The sequence below is a fragment of the Nyctibius grandis genome, chromosome 1 (assembly GCF_013368605.1).
Source record: "Nyctibius grandis isolate bNycGra1 chromosome 1, bNycGra1.pri, whole genome shotgun sequence".
Classification (NCBI taxonomy): Eukaryota; Metazoa; Chordata; class Aves; order Nyctibiiformes; family Nyctibiidae; genus Nyctibius; species Nyctibius grandis.
Window position 1 is genome coordinate 132,622,270 of NC_090658.1, and position 22,927 is coordinate 132,645,196.

Below are 22,927 nucleotides of genomic sequence, written 5' to 3' on the forward strand. Positions count from 1 at the left end.
GGCTAATCCTGCCCAGGCTAAACCCCTCCTGTGCTAACCCTGCCTGGGCTAAACCCCTCCTGGGCTAAACCTGCCTGGGCTAACCCTGCCTGGGCTAACCCTGCCCGGGCTAAACCCCTCCTGGGCTAACCCTGCCTGTGCTAACCCTACCTGGGCTAAACCTTGCCTGTGATAATCCTGCCTGGGCTAAGCCCCTCCTGGGCTAATCCTGCCCAGGCTAAACCCCTCCTGGGCTAACCCTGCCTGGGCTAACCCTGCCTGTGCTAACCCTACCCGGGCTAAACCCCTCCTGGGCTAAACCTGCCTTGGGTAACCCTGCCTGTGCTAACCCTGCCTGGGCTAAACCCCACCTGGGATAACCCTGCCTGGGCTAATCCTGCCTGGGCTAATCCTGCCTGGGCTAAATCCTGCCCAGGCTAACCGTGGCTGGGCTAAACCCCTCCAGGGCTAACCCTGCCCAGGCTAAACCCCTCCTGGGCTAACCCTGCCTGTGCTAACCCTACCTGGGCTAAACCTTGCCTGTGATAATCCTGCCTGGACTAATCCTGCCCGGGCTAAACCCTGCCCAGGCTAAACTCTACCTGGACTAATCCTGCCCGTGTTGACACTGCCTGGACTAACCCTGCCCGGGCTAAATCCTGCCCGGACTAACCCTGCCTGGACGCACCCTTTGGGGGCTGGGGGTGCTGTCCCCGGGGCACCCGAGGGTGTCGTTTATGGCTGCAGCCCCCCCAGCCCCCGTGGGGGTCTCACCACCCACCCGTGACCCCCAACCCCCCCCATCTCCCCTCCGAGGGCTGCGGGGGCCCCTCCGCACCTGGCACCGGGCCCCGCTCCCGCACCCCCCCCCGCGCCTCCTCGCCGGCCCGAGATAAATTGTTTTTCCATCCGACGTCAGCCCCGGCGGCCGTGACCCGCGGGGGGCCCGGGGGGAGCGGAGCCCGCGGCGGGGGCTGTGCCAGGGCAGGCGGGGCCGTGGGAGTGAGCCCTGCCCGGGGGGGGGCAGAGACTCCTGCCCCTGCCCCCGGGGGGGACAGAAATGTGTCCCTGGGAGGGGACCGAAACGTGTCTCCGGGGGGGAGGTGATGGGGAGGGGACCGAAATGTGTCCCTGGGGGTGGATGTGGTGGGGAGGGGACTGAAATGTGTCCCTGGGGGGGGGGGGGGGTGGGGAGGGGACCGAGATGTGTCCCGGGGGGGGGGATGTGGTGGGGAGGGGACCGAGATGTGTCCCTGGGGGGGGACCGAAACGTGTCCCCGGGGTGGGAGGTGATGGGGAGGGGACCGAAATGTGTCCCTGGGGGGGGGATGTGATGGGGAGGGGACTGAAATGTGTCCCTGGGGGGGGGTGTGGTGGGGAGGGGACCGAAATGTGTCCCTGGGGGGGACCAAAACGTGTCCCTGGGGAGGGATGTGATGGGGAGGGGACCGAAATGTGTCCCTAGGGGGGGATGTGATGGGGAGGGGACCGAAATGTGTCCCTGGGAGGGGATGTGGTGGGGAGGGGACTGAAATGTGTCCCTGGGGGGGGTGTGGTGGGGAGGGGACTGAAATGTGTCCCTGGGGAGGGGTGTGATGGGGAGGGGACCGAAATGTGTCCCTGGGGGGGGAGGTGATGGGGAGGGGATTGAAGTGTGTCCCTGGGGGAAATGTGATGGGGAGGGGACAGAAATGTGTCCCTGGGGGGGACCTAAACGTGTCCCCGGGGGCGAGGTGATGGGGAGGGGACCGAAATGTGTCCCTGGGGAGGAGGTGATGGGGAGGGGACCGAAATGTGTCCCTGGGGGGGGATGTGATGGGGAAGGGATAGAAATGTGTCCCTGGGGGGGGATGTGATGGGAAGGGCACCCATGGGCGAGGGGTGGCAGAGCCACTGGCTTCCAAAGCCCCCTGCACGGTGCACAACGCGTGCCCACCCAGTGCCAGCCCCACACAAACACCCGTGTGGGGCTGCCTGGGGTCCCCAAGGGAGAGGAGATGGGACATTAGGGACACTGAGCACCCCAGCATGACATCATGCCGCAGAGGGTGACACGATGCCGCCCGTGGAGATGCCACCCTCTGCCCCCCCTGGGTCACCCCAGTGTCCCCATCACCAGCTCAGGGTCCCCAAGCCAGTCTCCATCCCGTGGCCACATCCAGGGGGGCACATCGCTCCTCTCCCCCCCAAATTCAGATCACTGAGGGGACAGGTTGGGGGCAGGGGGTGATGACCCCCAACACGTCCCCATCCCCAGGGTCCCAGGTCCCCCAGCTGCCTCGGGATGCCCTCAGCATCCAAAGGACCCCGGGGCAGAGCGTGTGGGATGGGGTGGGGAAATGACTGGGGTAATAAAGGGTTTCCCCCTCGTTGCCAAAGCTGTACCTGTTCCCTTTTCACCCGGGCTAGCAGCCTTCGCTCCCCATCCCTTCTCCTCCTCCTCTTCCTCAGGGCCTGGAGGAGGAGGCAGGATGAGTCCTGGCTGCCCGGGGCTGAGCTTCTTCATATCAGGGAGGGATTTGAAGTCGCTCCAGTGGACTGTAAATATTTGGGTTATGGTTAACAAGGGAAATTTAAATGCTTGGAGAAGGAAAAAGCCCTTCGGCCAGGGGATGGGGCAGCAGGAGGGGATGGCTCGGGTGGTCCTCAGCCCCCTGGGACCTCTCAGCCCCTGCCACGGGGCTGTCCCAGCTCCCACCCCATCCCCTGCCTGCCCAGCACTGGTCTGGCTGGAGAGGACCAGACCCCTTGAGTCCCCAGTGCTCCCCGGAGGATGCCCCAGTTGGGGCTGGGGGACCCGCTGGAGGTGGCCAAGCCTTTTGTCCCATCGCTGGACCCCACTGGGATGATCCTCGCTCCATCCTCTTCCTCATCAGGTGTTTATATCCATGCTGGCACCCCCGGAGCCTTCGCTGCTCCCCAGCTCCCTCAGCCTTTCCTCCTAGGAGAGATGCTCCAGTCCACCACCTTTGCTGGGCTCTCTCCAGTCTGTCCATGTCTCTCGTGGACTGGGGAGCCCAGAACTGGATCCAGCACTCCAGGGGTGGCCTCACCAGTGCTGGGCAGAGGGGAAGGTTCCCCTCCCTAGACCTGCTGGCAGCGCTTTGCCTAGTGAAGCTCAGAATCACAGACTGGTTTGGGTTGGGAGGGACCTTAAAGCCCATCCAGTTCCAGCCCCCCTGCCACGGGCAGGGACACCTTCCACCAGACCAGGTTGCTCCAAGCCCCATCCAACCTGGCCTTGAACACTGCCAGGGAGGGGGCAGCCACAGCTGCTCTGGGCAACCTGGGCCAGGCTCTCACCACCCTCACAGCAAAGAATTGCTTCCTCACATCTCATCTCAGTCTCCCCTCTTTCATTGTGCATCTCCTGTCCGTGCCTCAGTTTCCCCACGCAGCACAAGATGAGGGGCTCAGCCCTGTTCCCCCCAAGTCATGCAGCAGATCCCAACCCTTGGATGCTCCTTGGCTGTTGCACAGAGCAGAGGGAGGTCTCCAGCCCGTGCCGTGGAGCGAAGGCTGCGGAGATGCTGCTGTGGGCAGGAGGAGGAGGAGGGATAGGGCTCTGCTGGGCTTTGGGGGGCTCCCATGGGAAAAGCTGGGTGAGAGTAGGATGGGAGAGGTCCTTCTCCTGCTGAGCCCACCAAAGGATGCTGCAGCCCTAGCAGAGATCCATCCAACCCCTCATCCTCCCCCAGCGCCCCAGGGAAGGAGCCGAAGCGGTGCCCAGGTTTGAACCAGCCTTTATTTCTCTCTCTAAGGGAAGTAACAAAAAACCTTTGGCATGAGAACCACCTTCCTTGGGGGTTCGTGGTTCCCTGCAAGCGCCCTAGAAAGATGCAGAGAGCGAAAAGAAGATTCCCCGGAGTCATGAACGAGTTTCCCCCAAGATTCCTCCCCGATATGTATTTATAGGGTTGTCTAGATACGATGATAGCGGCATTTATAATAAATATCCTCTCTGGTATCTAACAGTATGTACAGGGCGTCAAGTATTAGAAATACATCGGTTTTCTTCTTAAAAGGGGAGAAAAACCAGGCAGGATGGATGCCCCAAAGTCCCTGAAGTCCCCCGAGTCCCCCCAGGGCTCAAAGAGGGGTCGGGTACCCCTGTGTAAAAGGGGTTCAGGTACCACCGGGATGCTCCCGGAGGGATGCCCGGCACGGCACGGCACGGCACGGCACGGCATGGCGTTCGGGGCAGCCTACGTGACTCCCGGCTTGTTTTCTCGGCCGCAGGGGCAGGCTGATGTGCGCCGAGGTCGGAAAGGCTCCGCCTAAGCCCCTCTTAAGCCTGATTTGCCCATCGATGCGCGCTCGCCTTCACCGCAGCATCGCTCGCTGCCTTCCCCCGGGGATGGAGGAGGAAGAGGATGGCGGGGACGGGACCCCGCTGCTGCCCACGGTCGGGGCCGGGACCTCCATGTCCTGCTCTCCCCATGTCCTACGAGTCCTCCGGTGCACCCACGGCCACCCCATCGCACGCTCGGGCTGCCGTGGGGCTGCCGTGGGGCTGGGGGGTGTCCCCAGCCACTTGCACAGAGGTATGATGGCAGGAGGTGCAGGCTCCCCCCACCCCATCGGGTTCAAACGCTCTCCAGCTTCTTCGAGTTTCACATTTTTGAGGAGTGGTTTTTTGCAAAATAAAATAAAATTAATTTAAATTAAAATAAAATAAACCCAGCAGCTCTGTCTTCTTCTCGCTTCGGAGAGGAGCGGGGCTCCCGCAGCCCTCCCGAGTCCCGGCAGAGGAGCATGGTCACCCCCCCGGGGGTCCCAGCCCGCTGCCACCCCTTCCCCGGGGTGGCCCGAGAAATGTCCTTGGCCATGGGGCCATGGAGGGGGGTCCAGGTGGGGATGGAGAAGGGCTTACACGGAGCTGCGGCGCTTCATGAGCCCCTGGAAAGCGGCGAGGCTGTGGAGACCGGTGGAGACGGAGCTGATGGCCGACCGGCGGGCGTTGCAGAAGCATCTGTTGGAGGGGGTCTCCGGGCAGCGGCCGGGCGAGGAGTGGCTTTGCTCCACGCAGGTGTCCGAGGTGGAGAGGTCCCTGGGGATGATCATAGGGATGGAGTACTGCAGCTTCTCCCGGCTCTTGTACCACAGGCACGAGCACATGGATTGGAAGTGGAGAACCTCGGCGTAGACGTTGCGAAAGCCACCACCACCACCCCCCCCAGACGCTGCCGGGGCGGCCGAGGCCGTGTCCGTGCCGTGGATGCTGCTGGCTTGGCCGTTGCGGGTGAGCAGAGCCCGGTGCTCGGCGTCCCGCTTCTCGTCCTCGGCGTTCATGGTCATGAAACGCAGCACCACGAGGTTGAGGAAAGCCCCGATGACCGTCAGCCCCGTGAGGATGTAGACGAAGCTGAAGGCCACGTACTGCGGCTTGTTCTGGAGGGCTTCGTCCTTCTGCAGGGCCACGTAGTCCCCGAAGCCGATGGTGGTGAGGGTGATGAAGCAGTAGTAGTAGGCGTGGAAGAAGCTCCAGTGCTCGTAGTAGGAGAAGGCGGCTGCCCCGATGCAGAGGGTGCTGATGCAGGAGAAGAACCCGATGGTGACCATGTTGGCCATGGAGACCTCCGCCCGCCTCATGCCAAGGCACTTCTTGATGCGGTGGAGGAGGTACTTGACGAAGGTGTTGATCCTCTCACCCAGGCTCTGGAACATGACGAGGGTGAGGGGGATCCCAAGGAGGGCGTAGACCATGCAGAAGACCTTCCCCCCATCCGTACTGGGGGCTGCATGGCCGTAACCTGGGGAGCAAAGCCACAGAGCGGGGTCAGATTGGTGGTCCGAGGGGGGTGCAAGGGGTGCAGAGCCCCAAACCACTTTCGTCCTTTCCCTTTCCCTTCCCTTTTGTCCTTTCCCTTTCCCTTCATTTTCCCTTTCCCTTCTTTTTTTCTTTTCCTTTCCCTTTGTTTTTCCTTTTCCTTTCTTTCTCTTTTTTCCTTTTTTCCTTTTCCTTTCCCTTTCCCCTTTCCTTCCTTTTCTTTTTACTTTTCCCTCTCCCTTTCCCTTCCTTTCTCTTTTTCCCTTTCCCTTTCCCTCCTTTTATTTTTCTTTTCCCTCTCCCTCTCCCTCTCCCTTTCCCTTCCTCTTTTTCCCTTTCCCTTTCCCTTTCCCTTTCCCTTTCCCTTTCCCTTTCCCTTTCCCTTTCCCTTTCCCTTTCTTTTTACTTTCCCCTTTCCCTTTCCCTTTCCCTTTCCCTTTCCCTTTCCCTTTCCCTTTCCCTTTCCCTTTCTTTTCACTTTCCCCTCTCCCTTTCCTTTCCTTTCTCTTTTTTCCTTTCCCTTCCTATTTCTCTTTCTTTATCCTTTTTCTTTTTCCTCCTTTTCCTCCTTTTCCTCCTTTTCCTCCTTTTCCTCCTTTTCCTTTCCCTTTCTCTTTTTCCCTTTCCCTTTTCCTTTCCTTTTTCTTTTTTCCCTTTCCCCTCTCCCTTTCCCTTCCTCTTTTTTCCTTTCCTTTTCCATCTCCCTTTCTTTATCCTTTTCCCTTTTCCTCCTTTTCCTCCTTTTCCTCCTTTTTGCTTTCCCTTTCCCTTTCTTTTTACTTTCACCTCTCCCTTTCCCTTCCTTTCTCTTTTTTCCTTTCCCTTCCTATTTCTCTTTCTTTATCCTTTTCCTTTTTCCTCCTTTTCCTCCTTTTCCTTTCCCTTTTCCTTTCCCTTTCTTTTTACTTTCCCCTCTCCCTTTCCCTTCCTCTTTTTTCCTTTCCTTTTCCATCTCCCTTTCTTTATCCTTTTCCCTTTTCCTCCTTTTCCTCCTTTTCCTCCTTTTTGCTTTCCCTTTCCCTTTCTTTTTACTTTCCCCTCTCCCTTTCCCTTCCTTTCTCTTTTTTCCTTTCCCTTCCTATTTCTCTTTCTTTATCCTTTTCCTTTTTCCTCCTTTTCCTCCTTTTCCTTTCCCTTTTCCTTTCCCTTTTTTTTACTTTCCCCTCTCCCTTTCCCTTCCTCTTTTTTCCTTTCCTTTTCCATTTCCCTTTCTTTATCCTTTTCCTCCTTTTCCTCCTTTTCCTCCTTTCCCTTTCCCTTTCCCTTTCCCTTTCCCTTTCCCCTCTCCCTTTTTCTTCCTCTTTTTTCCTTTCCTTTTCCATTTTCCTTTTTTATCCTTTTCTTTTTCCTCCTTCTCCTTCCCCTCTCCCTTCCCCTCTCCCTTTCCCCCCCCTCCAGCACCCCGGTGCAGCACCCCAGGCCCCAGCACCCAGGGGGGGCAGGGGCAGCGGGCAGGAGCGGTGCCAGGGCCCCTGGGCTGCCCCCACAGCCCCCCGCCCTGCCCAGACCCCGGGCACCCAAAACCGCCTCCCTCGGCCCCCAGGCGTGTTGGGACAGGGCTGGGGGGGCCGGCACAAGCCCACCCACCGCAGCACCCACTTCTCCCAGTCCCAGCAGCCCCCGTGACGCCGCAGTGGCCCCCCAGCCCGTGGGAACGGAGCTGGCCCTGGCCCGGCTCTGCTGGCCCCCGGCGGGGCGGGGGCAGGTGACATCCCTCAGTGTCACCTCGCCCGCAGCCTCGGGGGGCCAAGGCTGAGCCGGAGCGAGGCGAAAACAAGGAGCGTCAGATCTGCGTCCAAACCGCCGCCGAGGAGCTGGGGTGGCCTCTGCCAGCGGGCAGCGCCGCCAGCTCGGGCTGCGGCCGTGGGAGCCGGAGAGCGTCACCGGAGAGCAACATCAGAGAGCATCACCAAAGGGCATCACCAAAGGGCATCACCAAAGGGCATCACCAAAGGGTATCACCAAAGGGCATCACCGGAGAGCATCACCAAAGGGCATCACCAAAGGGCATCACCAAAGGGTATCACCGGAGAGCATCACCAAAGGGCATCACCAAAGGGTATCACCAAAGGGTATCACCAGAGAGCATCACCAAAGGGCATCACCAGAGAGCATCACCAAAGGGCATCACCAAAGGGCATCACCGGAGAGCATCACCAAAGGGCATCACCAAAGGGCATCACCAAAGGGTATCACCAGAGAGCATCACCAAAGGGCATCACCAGAGAGCATCACCAAAGGGCATCACCAAAGGGCATCACCAAAGGGCATCACCGGAGAGCATCACCAAAGGGCATCACCAAAGGGTATCACCAAAGGGTATCACCGGAGAGCATCACCGGAGAGCATCACCAAAGGGCATCACCAAAGGGCATCACCAAAGGGCATCACCGGAGAGCATCACCAAAGGGCATCACCAAAGGGCATCACTGGAGAGCATCACCAAAGGGCATCACCAAAGGGCATCACCAAAGGGTATCACCAAAGGGCATCACCAAAGGGCATCACCAAAGGGCATCACTGGAGAGCATCACCAAAGGGCATCACCAAAGGGCATCACCAAAGGGTATCACCAAAGGGTATCACCAAAGGGCATCACCAGAGAGCATCACCAAAGAACATCACCAAAGGGTATCACCAAAGGGCATCACCAGAGAGCATCACCAAAGAACATCACCAAAGGGTATCACCAAAGGGCATCACCAAAGGGTATCACCAAAGGGCATCACCAAAGGGCATCACCAGAGGGCATCACCAAAGGGCATCACCAAAGGGCATCACCGGAGAGCATCACCAAAGGGCATCACCAAAGGGCATCACCAAAGGGCATCACCGGAGAGCATCACCAAAGGGCATCACCAAAGGGCATCACCAAAGGGCATCACCAAAGGGTATCACCGGAGAGCATCACTGGAGAGCATCTCTGGAGAGCACCACGGGGGAGCATCACCTGAGAGAATTGCTGGGGAGCACCATCAGAAAGCATCATCAGGGAGCATCACCAGAGAGCATCACCGGAGAGGATCGCCAGAGAGGATCACCAAAGGACATAACTGGAGAGCATCACCAAAGGGCATCATCAGAAAGCATTGCTGGGGAGCATCACCAGAGAGCATCACTGGAAAGCTTTGCCAGAGAGCATCACCAGAGAGCGTCACCAGAGAGCATCACCAGAGAGCGTCACCAGAGAGCATCACCAGAGAGCATCACCAAAGGACATCACCAGAGAGCATCACCAAAGGGCATCACCAGAGAGGATCACCAGAGAGCATCACCAAAGGACATCACCAGAGAGCATCACCAAAGGACATCACCAGAGAGCATCACCGCAGAGCATCACCAGAGAGGATCACCAGAGAGCATCACCAGAGAGCATTGCTGGGAAGCACCATCAGAGAGCATCACTAAAGGGCATCACCAGAGAGCTTTGCCAGAGAGTATCACGAGAGAGCATCACCAAAGGGCATCACCAAAGGGCATCAGCAGAGAGCATTGCTGGGGAGGATCACCAGAGAGCATCACTGGAGATCTTTGTCAGAGAGCATCACCAGAGAGCATCACCAGAGCATCACCAGAGAGCATCACCGGAGAGCATGACCGGAGAGCATCATCAGAGAGCATCACCAAAGGGCATCACCAAAGGGCATCACCAAAGGGCATCAGCAGAGAGCACTGCTAGAGAGCATCACTGGGGAGCATCTCCAGAGAGCATCACCGGAGAGCATCACTGGAGAGCATCACCAGAGAGCGTCGCCAGAGAGCATCACCAGAGAGCATCACCAGAGAGAATCACCAGAGAGAATCACCAGAGAGAATCACCAGCGAACATCACCGGAGAACATCACCAGAGAACATCATTGGAGATCTTTGCCAGAGAGCATCACCAGAGAGCATCACCGGAGAGCATCACCGGAGAGCTTTGCTACAGAGCATCACCAAAGGGCATTGCCAGAGAGCACTGCCAGAGAGCATCACTGGAGAGTGTCACCGGAGAGCGTCACGAGAGAGCGTCACTGGGGAGCACCACCAGAGAGCATTGCCAGAGACCATCACCAAAGGGCATTACCAGAGAGCATCACTGGAGAGAGCGCATCACCAGAACATCACTGGAGAGCATCACCCGAGAGCATCACCAGGGAGCATCACTGCTCTCAGCAGTGCCGGGTGCCAGCCTGCCCCTTCTCTCACCGATGCAAAACAGGGCTGCTGCTTGGCATCCCCTCCCTGCCTGCTGCTTGCTGTCCCCTGCCCAGCAGCTGAGGGGACACTGAGGCAATGCCACACCACCTGGGTGGCCGCTGGCTCCTGCAGCAGACCCAGGCGGTGCATTTCAACCCGGGCTCACGTCCTGCTGCCCTCGGGGCAGGCACTGAGCCCTCACCCTGCCCCTGCCCTTCACCTCCTGCCAGCCCCTCCAGCCCCACCAACGGCCCAAGTCCCCCCATTCCTCGCTGGGGTTTGAGGGTGGGAGCCTCGAGCGCTCCCTGCTCCTCCTGCCTCCCCGCACCACCACGGCCTCCCGCAGCTATATTTAGCCCCGTTTCCCCGAGGAAGGGAGTTTATGAGCTCTCGTGGCACGTCCAAGCGTCCATCAATCTGCCAGTCCCCCCTTTTCCCCGCTTTAGCCTCATCTCCAGCACGTCTGAGCGCAGGGGGACGGTCACCAGGGTAGGAAATCACCACAGAGGGAGACCCTGGGAAGGTGGCAGAGAGGGTGACACCCCCCCAAACCCCACTGGCACCTGCGGTTTCATCCCCTGCGGGAGGGAAATGTAGGGGAGAGGAGGGCTCGGCTCCTCAAAGGGGTGTCCCCGGAGGGATGGGGGGGAGTTGGGGGCTCTGGGTGCTGCGAGCAGGCAGGGAGCACAGCCCGTGTCCCCGGGGAGAAAACATGACATGTCCTTGAGGAACGCAGCCGGCTCGTCTCCTTTTTAGGGCTGCGGAGGAGCTGGGGTGGATCTGGCCGCGGGTCCGGGGAGCAGGTGCAGGGCTGGGCTGGCCCCTGACCTGGAGCAGAGCCCGGGCTGTCGGAGGGATGGATGGTGGGGATTAGTGGGGCAGCTGCCGGGGACGGGAGAGGGGGGGGACAGAGCAGAGAGGAGGGGTGACAGGGCTGGAGGGTGCTGGGGAGGCAGGGAGAGGGGCCCTGGGAGGTGGCACTGGGTGCTGAAGGGGTGTGGGAGGGGGCTGAGCGCTCCAGGGAGGGGGTGTAGGGAGCTGGGGGAGGGGATGGAGGGAGATGGGGCAGGGGGTGGGGGGAGATGGGGTAGGGGGTGGAGGGAGACCAGGGAGGGGATGGGGGGAGATGGGGCAGGGGGATGGAGGGACCCAGGGGAGGGGATGGAGAGAGATGGGGCAGGGGGTGCAGGGAGCTGGGGCAGGGGATGGAGGAAGATGGGGCAGAGGATGGAGGGATCCAGGGCAGGATGGGGGGATCTGGGGCAGGGGATGGAGAGAGATGGGGAAGGGGATGGAGGGAGTCAGGTCAGGGGATGGGGGGAGATGGGGCAGGGGGTGGAGGGAGATGGGGAAGGGGATGGAGGGAGCCAGGGCAGGGGATGGAGGGAGATTGGGCAGGGGATGGGGGGAGACCAGGGAGGGGATGGAGGGAGACCAGGGAGGGGATGGAGGGAGATGGGGCAGGGGATGGGGGGAGATGGGACAGGGGGTGCAGGGAGCTGGGGCAGGGGATGGAGGGACCCAGGGGAGGGGGTACAGGGAGCCAGGGCAGGGGATGGAGGAAGATGGGGCAGGGGATGGAGGGATCCAGGGCAGGGGATGGGGGGATCTGGGGCAGGGAATGGGGAGAGATGGGGCAGGGGGATGGAGGGAGATGGGGCAGGGGGTGGAAGGAGCCAGGGCAGAGGATGGAGAGAGATGGGGAAGGGGATGGAGGGAGACCAGGGAGGGGATGGGGGGAGATGGGGCAGGGGATGGAGGGAGCCAGGGGAGGGGATGGGAGAAGCCAGGGGAGGGGATGGGGGGAGCCAGGGGAGGGGATGGGAGGAGCCAGGGGAGAGGATGGAGGGAGCCAGGGCAGGGGATGGGGAGTCCCTGCTGACGACAGGGGCTGGGAGCTGGGTTGGGGTATCAGGGGTACGGAGCAGTCAGCTCCCCAGGCTGTGAGCTGAGGGCTGGTGGCCACGAGCCGTGGCCCATGCCAGGACAGCTCCATGCCCAGGGAGGAGCCCCCCATCCCACTGCCTTCTCCTCCTCCGGTTCAGCAGCGGGGGATGCTCCAGGGTCTGTGCTGGGCATGGGGTGGGTTCCTCCTGGCACCCACCCTCACCCCCCCATAGCCTGGGTGTCTGCTGGGTGGCCGTGTCTGACCTGCTGCAGCTTTCACCGTCCATTGCCTGGCAGTGAGGTTGCAGGAGCCGTGAGGGATGGTTCAGGCATCCCATGTGATGGGGGATCTACCAAAACATTGACCACTCTGGGGGTCTCCAACACTTTGGAACAGCCCCAGTATCTGTCCCAGTCTGGGATGAAGACACCTTTGGTCCTTCCGAGCCTGGGACAAACATGAGCCTGGGATGAACCCAACCCTGGTCCTTCCAAGCCTGGAATGAACCCAACCCTGGTCTTTCCAAGCCTGCATGAACCCAGCCATGGTTCTTCCAAGCCTTGGATGAACCCAACCCTGGTCCTTCCAAGCCTGGGATGAACCCAACCGTGGTCCTTCCAAGCCTGGCATGAACCCAACCATGGTCCTTCCAAGACTGGGATGAACCCAACCCTGGTCATTCCAAGCCTGGCATGAACCCAACCGTGGTCCTTCCAAGCCTGGGATGAACCAAACCATGGTCGTTCCAAGCCTGGCATGAACACAACCCTGGTCCTTCCAAGCCTGGGACAAACCCAACCGTGGTCCTTCCAAGCCTGGGACAAACCCAACCCTGGTCCTTCCAAGCCTGGGATGAACCCAACCCCGGTCCTTCCAAGCCTGGGACAAACCCAACCCTGGTCCTTCCAAGCCTGGGACAAACCCAACCCTGGTCCTTCCAAGCCTGCGATGAACCCAACCGTGGTCCTTCCAAGCCTGGCATGAACCCAACCGTGGTCCTTCCAAGCCTGGGATGAACCCAGCCCTGGTCCTTCCAAGCCTGGGATGAACCCAACCGTGGTCCTTCCAAGCCTGGGATGAACCTAACCGTGGTCCTTCAAAGCCTGGGATGAACCCAACCGTGGTCCTTCCAAGCCTGGTTCCACACGACCATGAAACCCCACAGCCTGCAGAGCGCTGCCCCCTTCCCACCCCACTTCCCAGCACGTTCAGCAGCAGCCACCGAGGTCGGCACGTTCCGGGGCATTTTGGGGAGAAAGGAATGATCTGTAGACACCTGAGGATCCTGCTTGGGGGTGGCCGGCACGATGGCGAACACGCAACCACCCCACGCTCCCAAAGCCCTATAAGCACCCAAAAGCACCCAACGCCCACAGCACTCAGCCCTGAGCCCCCCGAGTGCCTACTCTGGGCACCCCCTTCTCTTGACCATCATGAAGAGACCCTTGGGGTTCCTCAGAGAGGTGGTTGGGCATCCCTTGGGGGGCAGCATCCTTCTCCTCCTCCTGTGGGGGTGAGGAGAAGCCCTCCCCAGTGCCAGGGCTGAGCCTGGGGACCCCAGCTGTCCCCCAGGATGGGGATGGGGACCCAGGCGACGCAGCTGGCACACGGGGTGCCCCTTGGCACTGCCTGGGAGATGCCCCATCGTCACCGGGTGAGCAAACACGTGGGCGGGGAGCGGCTGGGAAAGGCAGCATGTGGCTGCCCTGAGCAAACACGGCCCCGGCACGAGGGGACACGGCGCTACGGGGGGGGGGGGGACACGAGCCCTGCGATGCCTCCGTGTCCCCCCCCGGACAGGGGTTGAGGGCAGCAGCCTGGGGACACCCTGGGCAGGGCGAGAGGCAGCTGGAGCAGCAGGATGGGACCTGGGCAGCGGCTCCCCAGGGTTGGGCTGAAGTTGGGCAATGCAGAGCTGGAGTGAGCCCCGGGACACACAGCACCCAGGTGGCCACTGTCCCAGCTGGGTCCTGGACCCGGAGCAGGGACTGTCCTCGCTCTGTGTTCGCCAGGGCAGAAGAAGGGGCAGCCAGCCAGCCTCACACCCCGCCATCCACCCATCCGTCCATCCATCCATCCACCTATCTGTCCATCCATCCATTCATCCATCCATCCATCCATCCATCCATCCATCCATCCATCCCTTCATCCACCCACTCATCTGTCCATCCATCCACTCATCTGTCCATCCATCCATCCATCCATCCCTTCATCCACCCACTCATCTGTCCATCCATCCACTCATCCATCCATCCATCCATCCATCCATCCATCCATCCCTTCATCCATCCACTCATCTGTCCATCCATCCACTCATCCATCCATCCATCCACTCCTCTGTCCATCCATACATCCCTTTATCCACCCACTCATCTGTCCATCCATCCATCCATCCGTCCACTCATCTGTCCATCCATCCATCCATCCACTCATCTGTACATCCATCCACTCATCTGTCCATCCATCCATCCATCCCTTCATCCATCCACTCATCTGTCCATCCATCCATCCATCCATCCACTCATCTGTCCATCCATCCACTCATCTGTCCATCCATCCATCCATCCCTTCATCCATCCACTCATCTGTCCATCCATCCACTCATCTGTCCATCCATCCCTTCATCCATCCACTCATCTGTCCATCCTTTCATCCATCCCCTCATCTGTCCATCCATCCATCCATGCTTCCATCCATCCATCCATCCACTCATCTGTCCATCCATCCACCCCCTGCCATCCATCCATCCATCCATGCTTCCACCCATCCACTCATCTGTCCATCCATCTGTCCATCCTTCCTTCCTTCCATCCACCCCCCCACCCATCTCTCCATCCATCCTTCCACCCACCCCAGATCTCTGCCCAAACCCCCCACCCCTCCTCCTGCCCATCTCCCTGCCCACCCTCACCCCCTTTTCCATCCATCCCCTCACCCCATCTCCCCACTCCCACCCCCCAAACCCCCCCAACCCATCCTCCCTCCTGCCCCAGGAGGGGGGGGGGTCACCTTGGGGAGGGGGTGCCGGGCCTGGCTGGGTGTCTCTGTGGGGTGGGCAGGACCTTGAGGTTGGACACCCCCCAGGACATCACCCCCGCAGTGGGGTGGGGGGAATGGAGGTGGGGGCCAGACCCTGGGCTGCCCCTGCCCCCCCCAAATGCAGCATTGGGGTAACCCCCCTGGTACCCCCTCCCATCCTCTGCCCCCCCCCCCAGTCCCACTATCACCCTGACCCCTAGACATTTGGGGGGTGTCACCCCCCCCAAAGGGGCTCAGACCCCCCCCCCATCCCTGCCTGTGCTCCAGTGGGCTGATGGGTGGGGGGGGGGGCAGCCCCGCACCCCCCTCCCTGCCCATGGAGGGGGGCAGAGGTGAGGCTTTGGGGGTGCAGCTGGGGCCGGACCCCCCCCAGGCCCCCCCCCCCCAGGCCAGCGGGGGGGTCGGGACGGTGTCATGGAAAATCCCGGCGCCGGCCAAGCGCCTGTTTGTGCCAAACCTGGCAGTTTTTCCCTCGCTCCTGGGGCTCCGCCAGGCCCCTTCCCGGCCCCCCCTCGTCCTCCCCCCGCCCCCCCGCTCCATCCCTCCCCTCCTCCCGCAAAAGGGGGGGTACAGGCGGGCCCCAGGCGCGATACCGCGGTGATGGGCACGGCTGGGGCGGATGTCCTGACCCCGCAGGCTGGTCCTGCTGGGTTGGGTTGGGGAGGTGCGGGGGGGGGGGGGGCACCCCATGGGGCAGCACAGAGCTGGGGGTGGGTGCAGAGCAGAGCCCTGCAACAGGGCGCAGGCGGGGACACCCCCACCCTGGGTGGCACCCAGGGACACCCCCCCCGCCGCTTGCAAGTGCACCAGCACCGTGCACCAGCACCCAGCACCACCACTGTACACCAGCACCCAGCACCCAGTGCCTTGCACCAGTGCGCAGCACTGTGCACCAGCACCCAGCACCGTGCAAGGGACCCAGCACCAGCACCCAGCACCGTGCACCCACTGCCTTACACCAGTGCCCAGCACTGTGCACCAGCACCCAATACCATGCGAGGACCCAGAACCAGCACCCAGCACCGTGCAACCTGCACCCAGCACCCAGCACCAGCACCCAGCACTGTGCACCAGCACCCAGCACCCAGCTCCATGCACCAGCACCCAGCACCAGCACCCAGCACTGTGCACTAGCACCCAGCACCATGTGAGGTACCCAGCACCGTGCACCCAGCACCCAGCTCCATGCACCAGCACCCAGCACCAGCACCCAGCACCCAGCTCCATGCACCAGCACCCAGCACCAGCACCCAGCACTGTGCACTAGCACCCAGCACCATGTGAGGTACCCAGCACCGTGCACCCAGCACCCAGCTCCATGCACCAGCACCCAGCACCAGCACCCAGCACCCAGCTCCATGCACCAGCACCCAGCACCAGCACCCAGCACTGTGCACCAGCACCCAGCACCGTGCACCCAGCACCCAGCTCCATGCACCAGCACCCAGCACCAGCACCCAGCACTGTGCACTAGCACCCAGCACCATGTGAGATACCCAGCACCGTGCACCCAGCACCCAGCTCCATGCACCAGCACCCAGCACTGTGCACCAGCACCCAGCTCCATGCACCAGCACCCAGCACCAGCACCCAGCACTGTGCACTAGCACCCAGCACCATGTGAGGTACCCAGCACCATGCACCCAGCACCCAGCTCCATGCACCAGCACCCAGCACCAGCACCCAGCACTGTGCACCAGTGCCTTGCATCGTGCACCAGTAACATGAACCAATGACCAGCACCATGCACCAGCACCCAGCACCAGCACCCAGTGCCTTGCACCAGTGCCCAGCACTGTGCACCAGCACCCAGCATCATGCAAGGGACCCAACACCAGCACCCAGCACCGTGCACCAGCACCGTGCACCGAGCACCCAGCACCCAGCACCAGTGCCCAGCACCGTGCACCAGCACCACGCACCAGCGCCCAGCATGGTGCACCAGTACCGTGCACCAGCACCCAGCACCAGTGCCCAGCACCGTGCACCCAGCATCGTGCACCAGCACCCAGCATGGTGCACCAGTGCCTTGCACCGTGCACCAGTAACATGAACCAATGACCAGCACCCAGCACCAGCACTATCCACCAGCGCCCAGCACCGTGCGAGGGACCCAGCACCACGCACCCAGCGCCCAGCACCGTGCACCAGCACCATACACCAGCACCCAGCACTGTGCACCCAGCACCCTGCACCAGCACCCAGCATGGTGCACCAGTGCCTTGCACTGTGCACCAGTAACATGAACCAATGACCAGCACCGTGTAACAGCATCCAGCACCGTGCACCAGCACCATGCACCCAGCGCCCAGCACCGTGCACCAGCACCGTGCACCAGCACCCAGCATGGTGCACCAGTGCCTTGCACCGTGCACCAGTGCCTTGCACCATGCACCAGTAACATGAACCAATGACCAGCACCGTGTAACAGCGCCCAGCACCATGCACCAGCACCCAGCACTGTACACCAGCACCGTACACCAGCACCATCCACTAGTGCCCAGCACCGTGCACCAGCACCACGTACCAGTCCCCAGCATGGTGCACCAGTGCCTTGCACCGTGCACCAGTAACATGAACCAATGACCAGCACCATCCACCAGCACCATGCACCAGCACCACACACCAGCGCCCAGCACCACTCACAGCACCACGGGCCCCTCCTGCCCCCTCCCCACAGCCGCCCAGCGAGCCCCCGGCCCCGCCGCATCGTGCCCCACTCCTGCTCCTTCCCTTCACCCTCCCGGCCGTGATTCACCCAAGGTGGCCGCGCCTGCCATAAATCCTGCGCCGCGCTCCCTTCACCCCCTGAGCTGCCTGATAAATATTTAATCCGGCCCATAAATCACACACCAGAGCTGGGCTCTCCCACGGCACCAGAGCTGGCGCTGCGACCAACCAGCCCTGGGGCTTGGGAACTGGGGGGAAAAAAAACCCCAAACCCAAAGAAATTGGGGTTTTCGTGCCTTGGTGCTGAGCCCCCAGCGCCTCAGAGCATCCCTGCCCCGGCACGTGGGGTTTGTGCCTTGCTTTGAGTCAGGCTTTGCTGGCGAGTTTAATGAGGCATCAGCTGGGATGGGGGGCAGGGAGGGAGCGGGGATTAATTGCTGGTGTCACTGGGGGATTAATTGCTGGTGTCACTGGAGGGGAGCAGGGGGATGCTCGCGGAGGGGACAGCTCCGGGCTCGGTGCATCCGTGCCATCACCCCACCCACGCTCCTCATGCTCATTCCCCGTCACACAGGGTGGCAGAGGTGCCTATGCCCTCATTAGGCTTCAGGGTGAACACCCCAACCAGCAATCCCAGCACACCAGAGGCAAAGGTGGTGGCCCAGCACATCCCCAGGGGCTGCAAGGGGTGAGATGCTGCCTGGGCATCACCTCCCGGGGCAAGCTGAGCTCTGGGGAGGGGAACCCCAGCCCTGGAACAGACTGGTACAGTTTTTCCCTCTGGCATGTTAACTCTGAAACCTATCAAAGGCACATTTATAGGTGCCAACCCCAATTTCCAGCGCTATCCTTTTTAGCTGGCACGGCTGGTGCAGGATGGGAACGTGCCACTGGAGGAGGCAGCCCGGGCACGGGCATGACAGGGTGACTAGTGGGGACCCGGTCCTGCCCTGGGGCCTCCTGGTCCAGGCAGGGGACCTGATCCTGCCCTGGGGTCTCCTGGTCCAGGCAGGGGACTGATCCTGCCCTGGGGTCTCCTGGTCCGGGCAGGGGACCTGATCCTGCCCTGGGGTCTCCTGGTCCAGGCAGGGGACCTGATCCTGCCCTGGGGTCTCCTGGCCCGGGCAGGGGACCTGATCCTGCCCTGGGGTCTCCTGGTCCGGGCAGGGGACCTGATCCTGCCCTGGGGTCTCCTGGCCTGGGTCCCTGCTCCCTTGATAAACAAACAGGGAGGGAGGAGGGCTGTGACAGATGGTGACACCGCGGTGGCATTCGCCACCTGCCCCGGCCCACATGGCCTCTTTGCCTCTCTGATGTGTGTGTGTGGGGGGTGTTTTGGGAGCGCTCCAGCGAGAACCACCACTGTGGTCCCTGGTGTGGGGACCGAGGTGACAGGGGACATCCCACAAGGGGACCCCATGGCCACGCTCCCTCCCTACAGCTCCCTTTGCTTGGCAGGGAGGAGGGCAGCGGGTGACAGCGAATACCACGGTCCCCGGTCACCCTGTGTGGTGCTTTGGGGGTCCCCAGGCGCTGGGGTGGCTCCTTGGTGGGGGGCTGCACCCCACTACCCCAGAGGGGACCCTGTACTCCCACATCAAGCCCAAAATGACGGGTTTAAGGTTTTAACCCCCCGCTGGAGCTGGCAGGACGCTTTGCTGGGGTGTAACGCCTGCGTCGGGGCTCAGCCAGGCTCCAGGGCGATGCGGGCAGGGCAGGGGATCTGCGTGTCCCCGGGGAGGCTGGGCAGGGGGTCCTGACACCCCCCCGCAGCCCCTCGCTGAACCGCAGCCTTCCAGGCTTTGTGTCCCTCCTCCTCCTCCTCCTCCGGCACTGCAGCATCCTTTGTGCGGGCTGGCGACACGCCGCTCCCTGCTCGCCTCCCGCTCGCCTCCCGCACACCCCCCGCACCGTCACCCCCCCGCCCGCTCCTCCTCCCGCTCACGTCAAACATAAGCTGCTTTCAAAGCCCTTCCCAGCTGCTCCCGCCAGCCCGGAGAGGCCAGACCCGGCCTCGGCTCAGCCCGCGGCCACCCCGACACCCGCAGAGCCAACAGCCACCCTAAAACTCGTGGCTCAGCCCCCAAAAACCAACAGCCAACCCCAAAACTCACATCTCAGCCGCAAAACCCAACAGCCACCCCCAAAACTCGCATCTCAGCCCCAAAAACCCAACAGCCACCCTAAAACTCATGGCTCAGCCCTAAAAAACAACAGCCACCCCAAAACTCATGGCTCAGCCCCAAAAACCAACAGCCACCCCCAAAAATCACATCTCAGCCCCCAAACCCAACAGTCAACCCCAAAATTCACTTCTCAGCCCCAAAACCCGACAACCACCCCCAAAACTCACGGCTCAGCCCCAAAAACCAACAGCCACCCCCCAAAAATCATGTCTCAGCCCCCAGAACCAACAGCCAACCCCAAAACTCACATCTCAGCCCCCAAAAACCAACAGCCACCCCCAAAACTCACGGTTCAGCCCCAAAAACCAACAGCCACCCCAAAACTCACATCTCAGCCCCCAAAAACCAACAGCCACCCCGAAAACTCGCATCTCAGCCCCAAAAACCAACAGCCACCCCAAAACTCGCGTCTCAGCCCCAAAAACCCAACAGCCACCCCGAAAACTCGCATCTCAGCCCCCAAAACCCAACAGTCACCCCCAAAACTCACAGCTCAGCCCCAAAAACGAACAGCCACCCCCCAAAAATCATGTCTCAGCCCCCAGAACCAACAGCCAACCCCAAAACTCGCATCTCAGCCCCAAAAAAACAACAGCCACCCCCAAAACTCGCATCTCAGCCCCAAAAACCAACAGCCACCCCAAAACTCGCATCTCAGCCCCAAAAACCCAACAGCCACCCCCAAAACTCACGTCTGAGCCCCAAAAACCAACAGCCGCCCCAAAAACCAACAGCCACCCCAAAAACCAACAGCCACCCTGACACCTGCGGCTCAGCCCCAAAAACCAACAGTCACCCCCAAAACTCGTGTCTCAGCCCCAAAAACCAACAGCCAACCCCAAAACTCGTGGCTCAGCCCCCAAAAACAAGCTGCCACCCCAAAAAAATCACATCTCAGCCCCCAAAACCAACAGCCACCCCCAAAACTCACGGCTCAGCCCCAAAAACCAACACGAACCCCCAAAACTCACATCTCAGACCCAAAACCCAACAGTCACCCCCAAAACTCACGTCTCAGCCCCAAAACCCAACAGCCACCCCAACATCCCTGGTGCCCCACCACCCTTCCAGCCCCTCCATCTCCCACCTGCATCTCCCCAGGGCTGTGGCACCCACGGGGGCACCCACCAGGGCCAGGCCAGCCCCGTGCCAGCCCCCCTCTGTCCCCCGCCCCTCAGGGGTGCTCTGAGGATAGGGCGGTTTGGGGACCAGGGGACGGTGGTCACCCCAAAGGACAGAGTGGGTGGCAGGGTGGCAGGACATCCCCCCCCCAGCCCCTCTCCCCCAAAGTGGGGGAGCACCCTGGGCACCCTGGGTGGGGTCAGGGGGAGCACCCTGGGCACCCTGGGTGGGGTCAGGGCCACCACCCTGGGCACCGCCAGCACCCAGCACCCCCCTTGTAGGGCTAGAGGAGGCAGGGACACATCCCTGTCCCTCCCCCCGGGGTGGGGGGGACCCTGCCAGGCTCTCACCCGCGAAGGGCAGGAGATGGGTTGTCCCCAGGGGACCTTCCTCCTCCTCCTCCTCCTCCCCCTCCTCCTCCTCCTCCTCCTCCTCCTCCTTCTCCTCCTCCAGGGAAGGGGTCAGCCGAGGGAAGCGCTTGTCCCACAGCCCCACCGTGACCCCCCCCCGGGCACCCCCGAGGTGCCAGGGGCTGGCAGTGGGGGTGAGGAGACCCGGGTCCGTGCGGGGGATCCTCAAGGCCGGGGGGACGTGATGGGGGTGCCTCGAGAGCGGGGAGACCAGAGGCCACGGGGATGGGCGGGTCGCCGTTCCCCGAGGACGGGGAGCCCGGGGGGGCAGGAGGGATCCCCCGATGAGTCGGGGATGGGCGTGAAAGGGGAGGGGCCGGCGAAGGCTCCGGGGGTTGGGGAGCGGGGTTGGAGGGTAGCCCCGATACCGCGGGGATGGGCGGAGGTTACCCAGGGCAGCGGAGCCGCGGGGGGGGGGGGGTCGGGCAGCCCTGACGCTACGGGGATGGGAGATTTCGGGAGGATCCCGGCTGGCGTTTGCCGCTGGCGTCCGGGAGAGTCGCCCCGATACCGAGGGGACCGGCGGAGGTCGGGCGGGGATGTCCCGGCGGCGGAGGCGGGTGAGCCTGTCGCTACGGGGATGGGCGTTTTGGGGAGGGTGCTGGGGGGCTTCCCCCGGGGCAGCGGGGGCTCGCCCCGATACGGCGGGGATGGGCGGGGAGCCGAGCGGCGGTTTCCCAGTGGCGGAGGAGCCGGGCAGGCCGGTCACCCCGATACCACGGGGACGGGCGGCGGGGTGGGGGGGGGGTCCGGGTGTCAGAGGAGCCTTGCGGGATGGTCGCCCCGATACCGCGGGGATGGGTGAAGGGGTCCGGGTGTCAGAGGAGCCTTGCGGGCAGGTCACCCCGATACCGCGGGGATGGGCGGAGGGGTCCGGGTGGCATAGGAGCCCTGCGGGCGGATCACCCCGATACCGCGGGGATGGGCGGAGGGGTCCGGGTGGCGGAGGAGCCTTGCGGGCGGGTCGCCCCGATACCGCGGGGATGGGCGGAGGGGTCCGGGTGGCGGAGGAGCCCTGCGAGCGCGTCGTCCCGATACCGCGGGGATGGGCGGAGGGGTCCGGGTGGCGGAGGAGCCCTGCGAGCGGGTCGCCCCGATACCGCGGGGATGGGCAAGGGGGTCCGGGTGGCGGAGGAGCCCTGTGAGCGGGTCGCCCCGATACCGCGGGGATGGGCGGAGGGGTCCGGGTGGCGGAGGAGCCTTGGGGACGGGTCGCCCCGATACCGCGGGGATGGGCAAGGGGGTCCGGGTCGCGGAGGAGCGGGTCGCCCCGATAGCGCGGGGATGGGCGCCTCGGGGACGGTCTGCACGCAGGGTGACCGGAGCCAGTATCCCGTGGCCGGGAGGCAGGAGAAGGTCCCCGGGGGTATCGGGAAGCGCCGGAGCGGGAGGAAGCGGTACCTATGGTGGTGATGACGGTGATGGCGAAGTAGAAGGAACCTGCGAATTTCCACTGGACGCCGGCCTTGTGCGGCTTGAGCTTGAGCACGACCCACTCGAGCTCGCGGTAGCTCTCGGCGCTGAGGTTGTACTTGCTCTTGAGCTCCTGGCTCTTGGCCTCCAGCCGCCGCCGCTCCGCCGTCTCCTCCTCCGACTCGAGCGCGTCGAAGACGGCGGCTCCCACCAGCAGGTAGGTGAAGGTGCACATGATGAGCGCCAGCGTCCGCACGTTCTGCCGCTTCAT

The 22,927-nt window shown here is 62.4% G+C and overlaps 1 protein-coding gene across 1 annotated transcript; it reads right to left on the minus strand.

The window, feature by feature from the left end:
- Positions 1 to 4,848: 4,848 nt before the first annotated feature.
- On the minus strand, positions 4,849 to 22,927 carry KCNK3 (potassium two pore domain channel subfamily K member 3). The gene is made up of 2 exons (XM_068411329.1): positions 22,645 to 22,927; positions 4,849 to 5,732 (listed from the first exon to the last, which is right to left on the minus strand). Exons 1-2 carry the CDS (start codon positions 22,925 to 22,927, stop codon positions 4,849 to 4,851), a joined length of 1,167 nt encoding a protein of 388 aa, XP_068267430.1.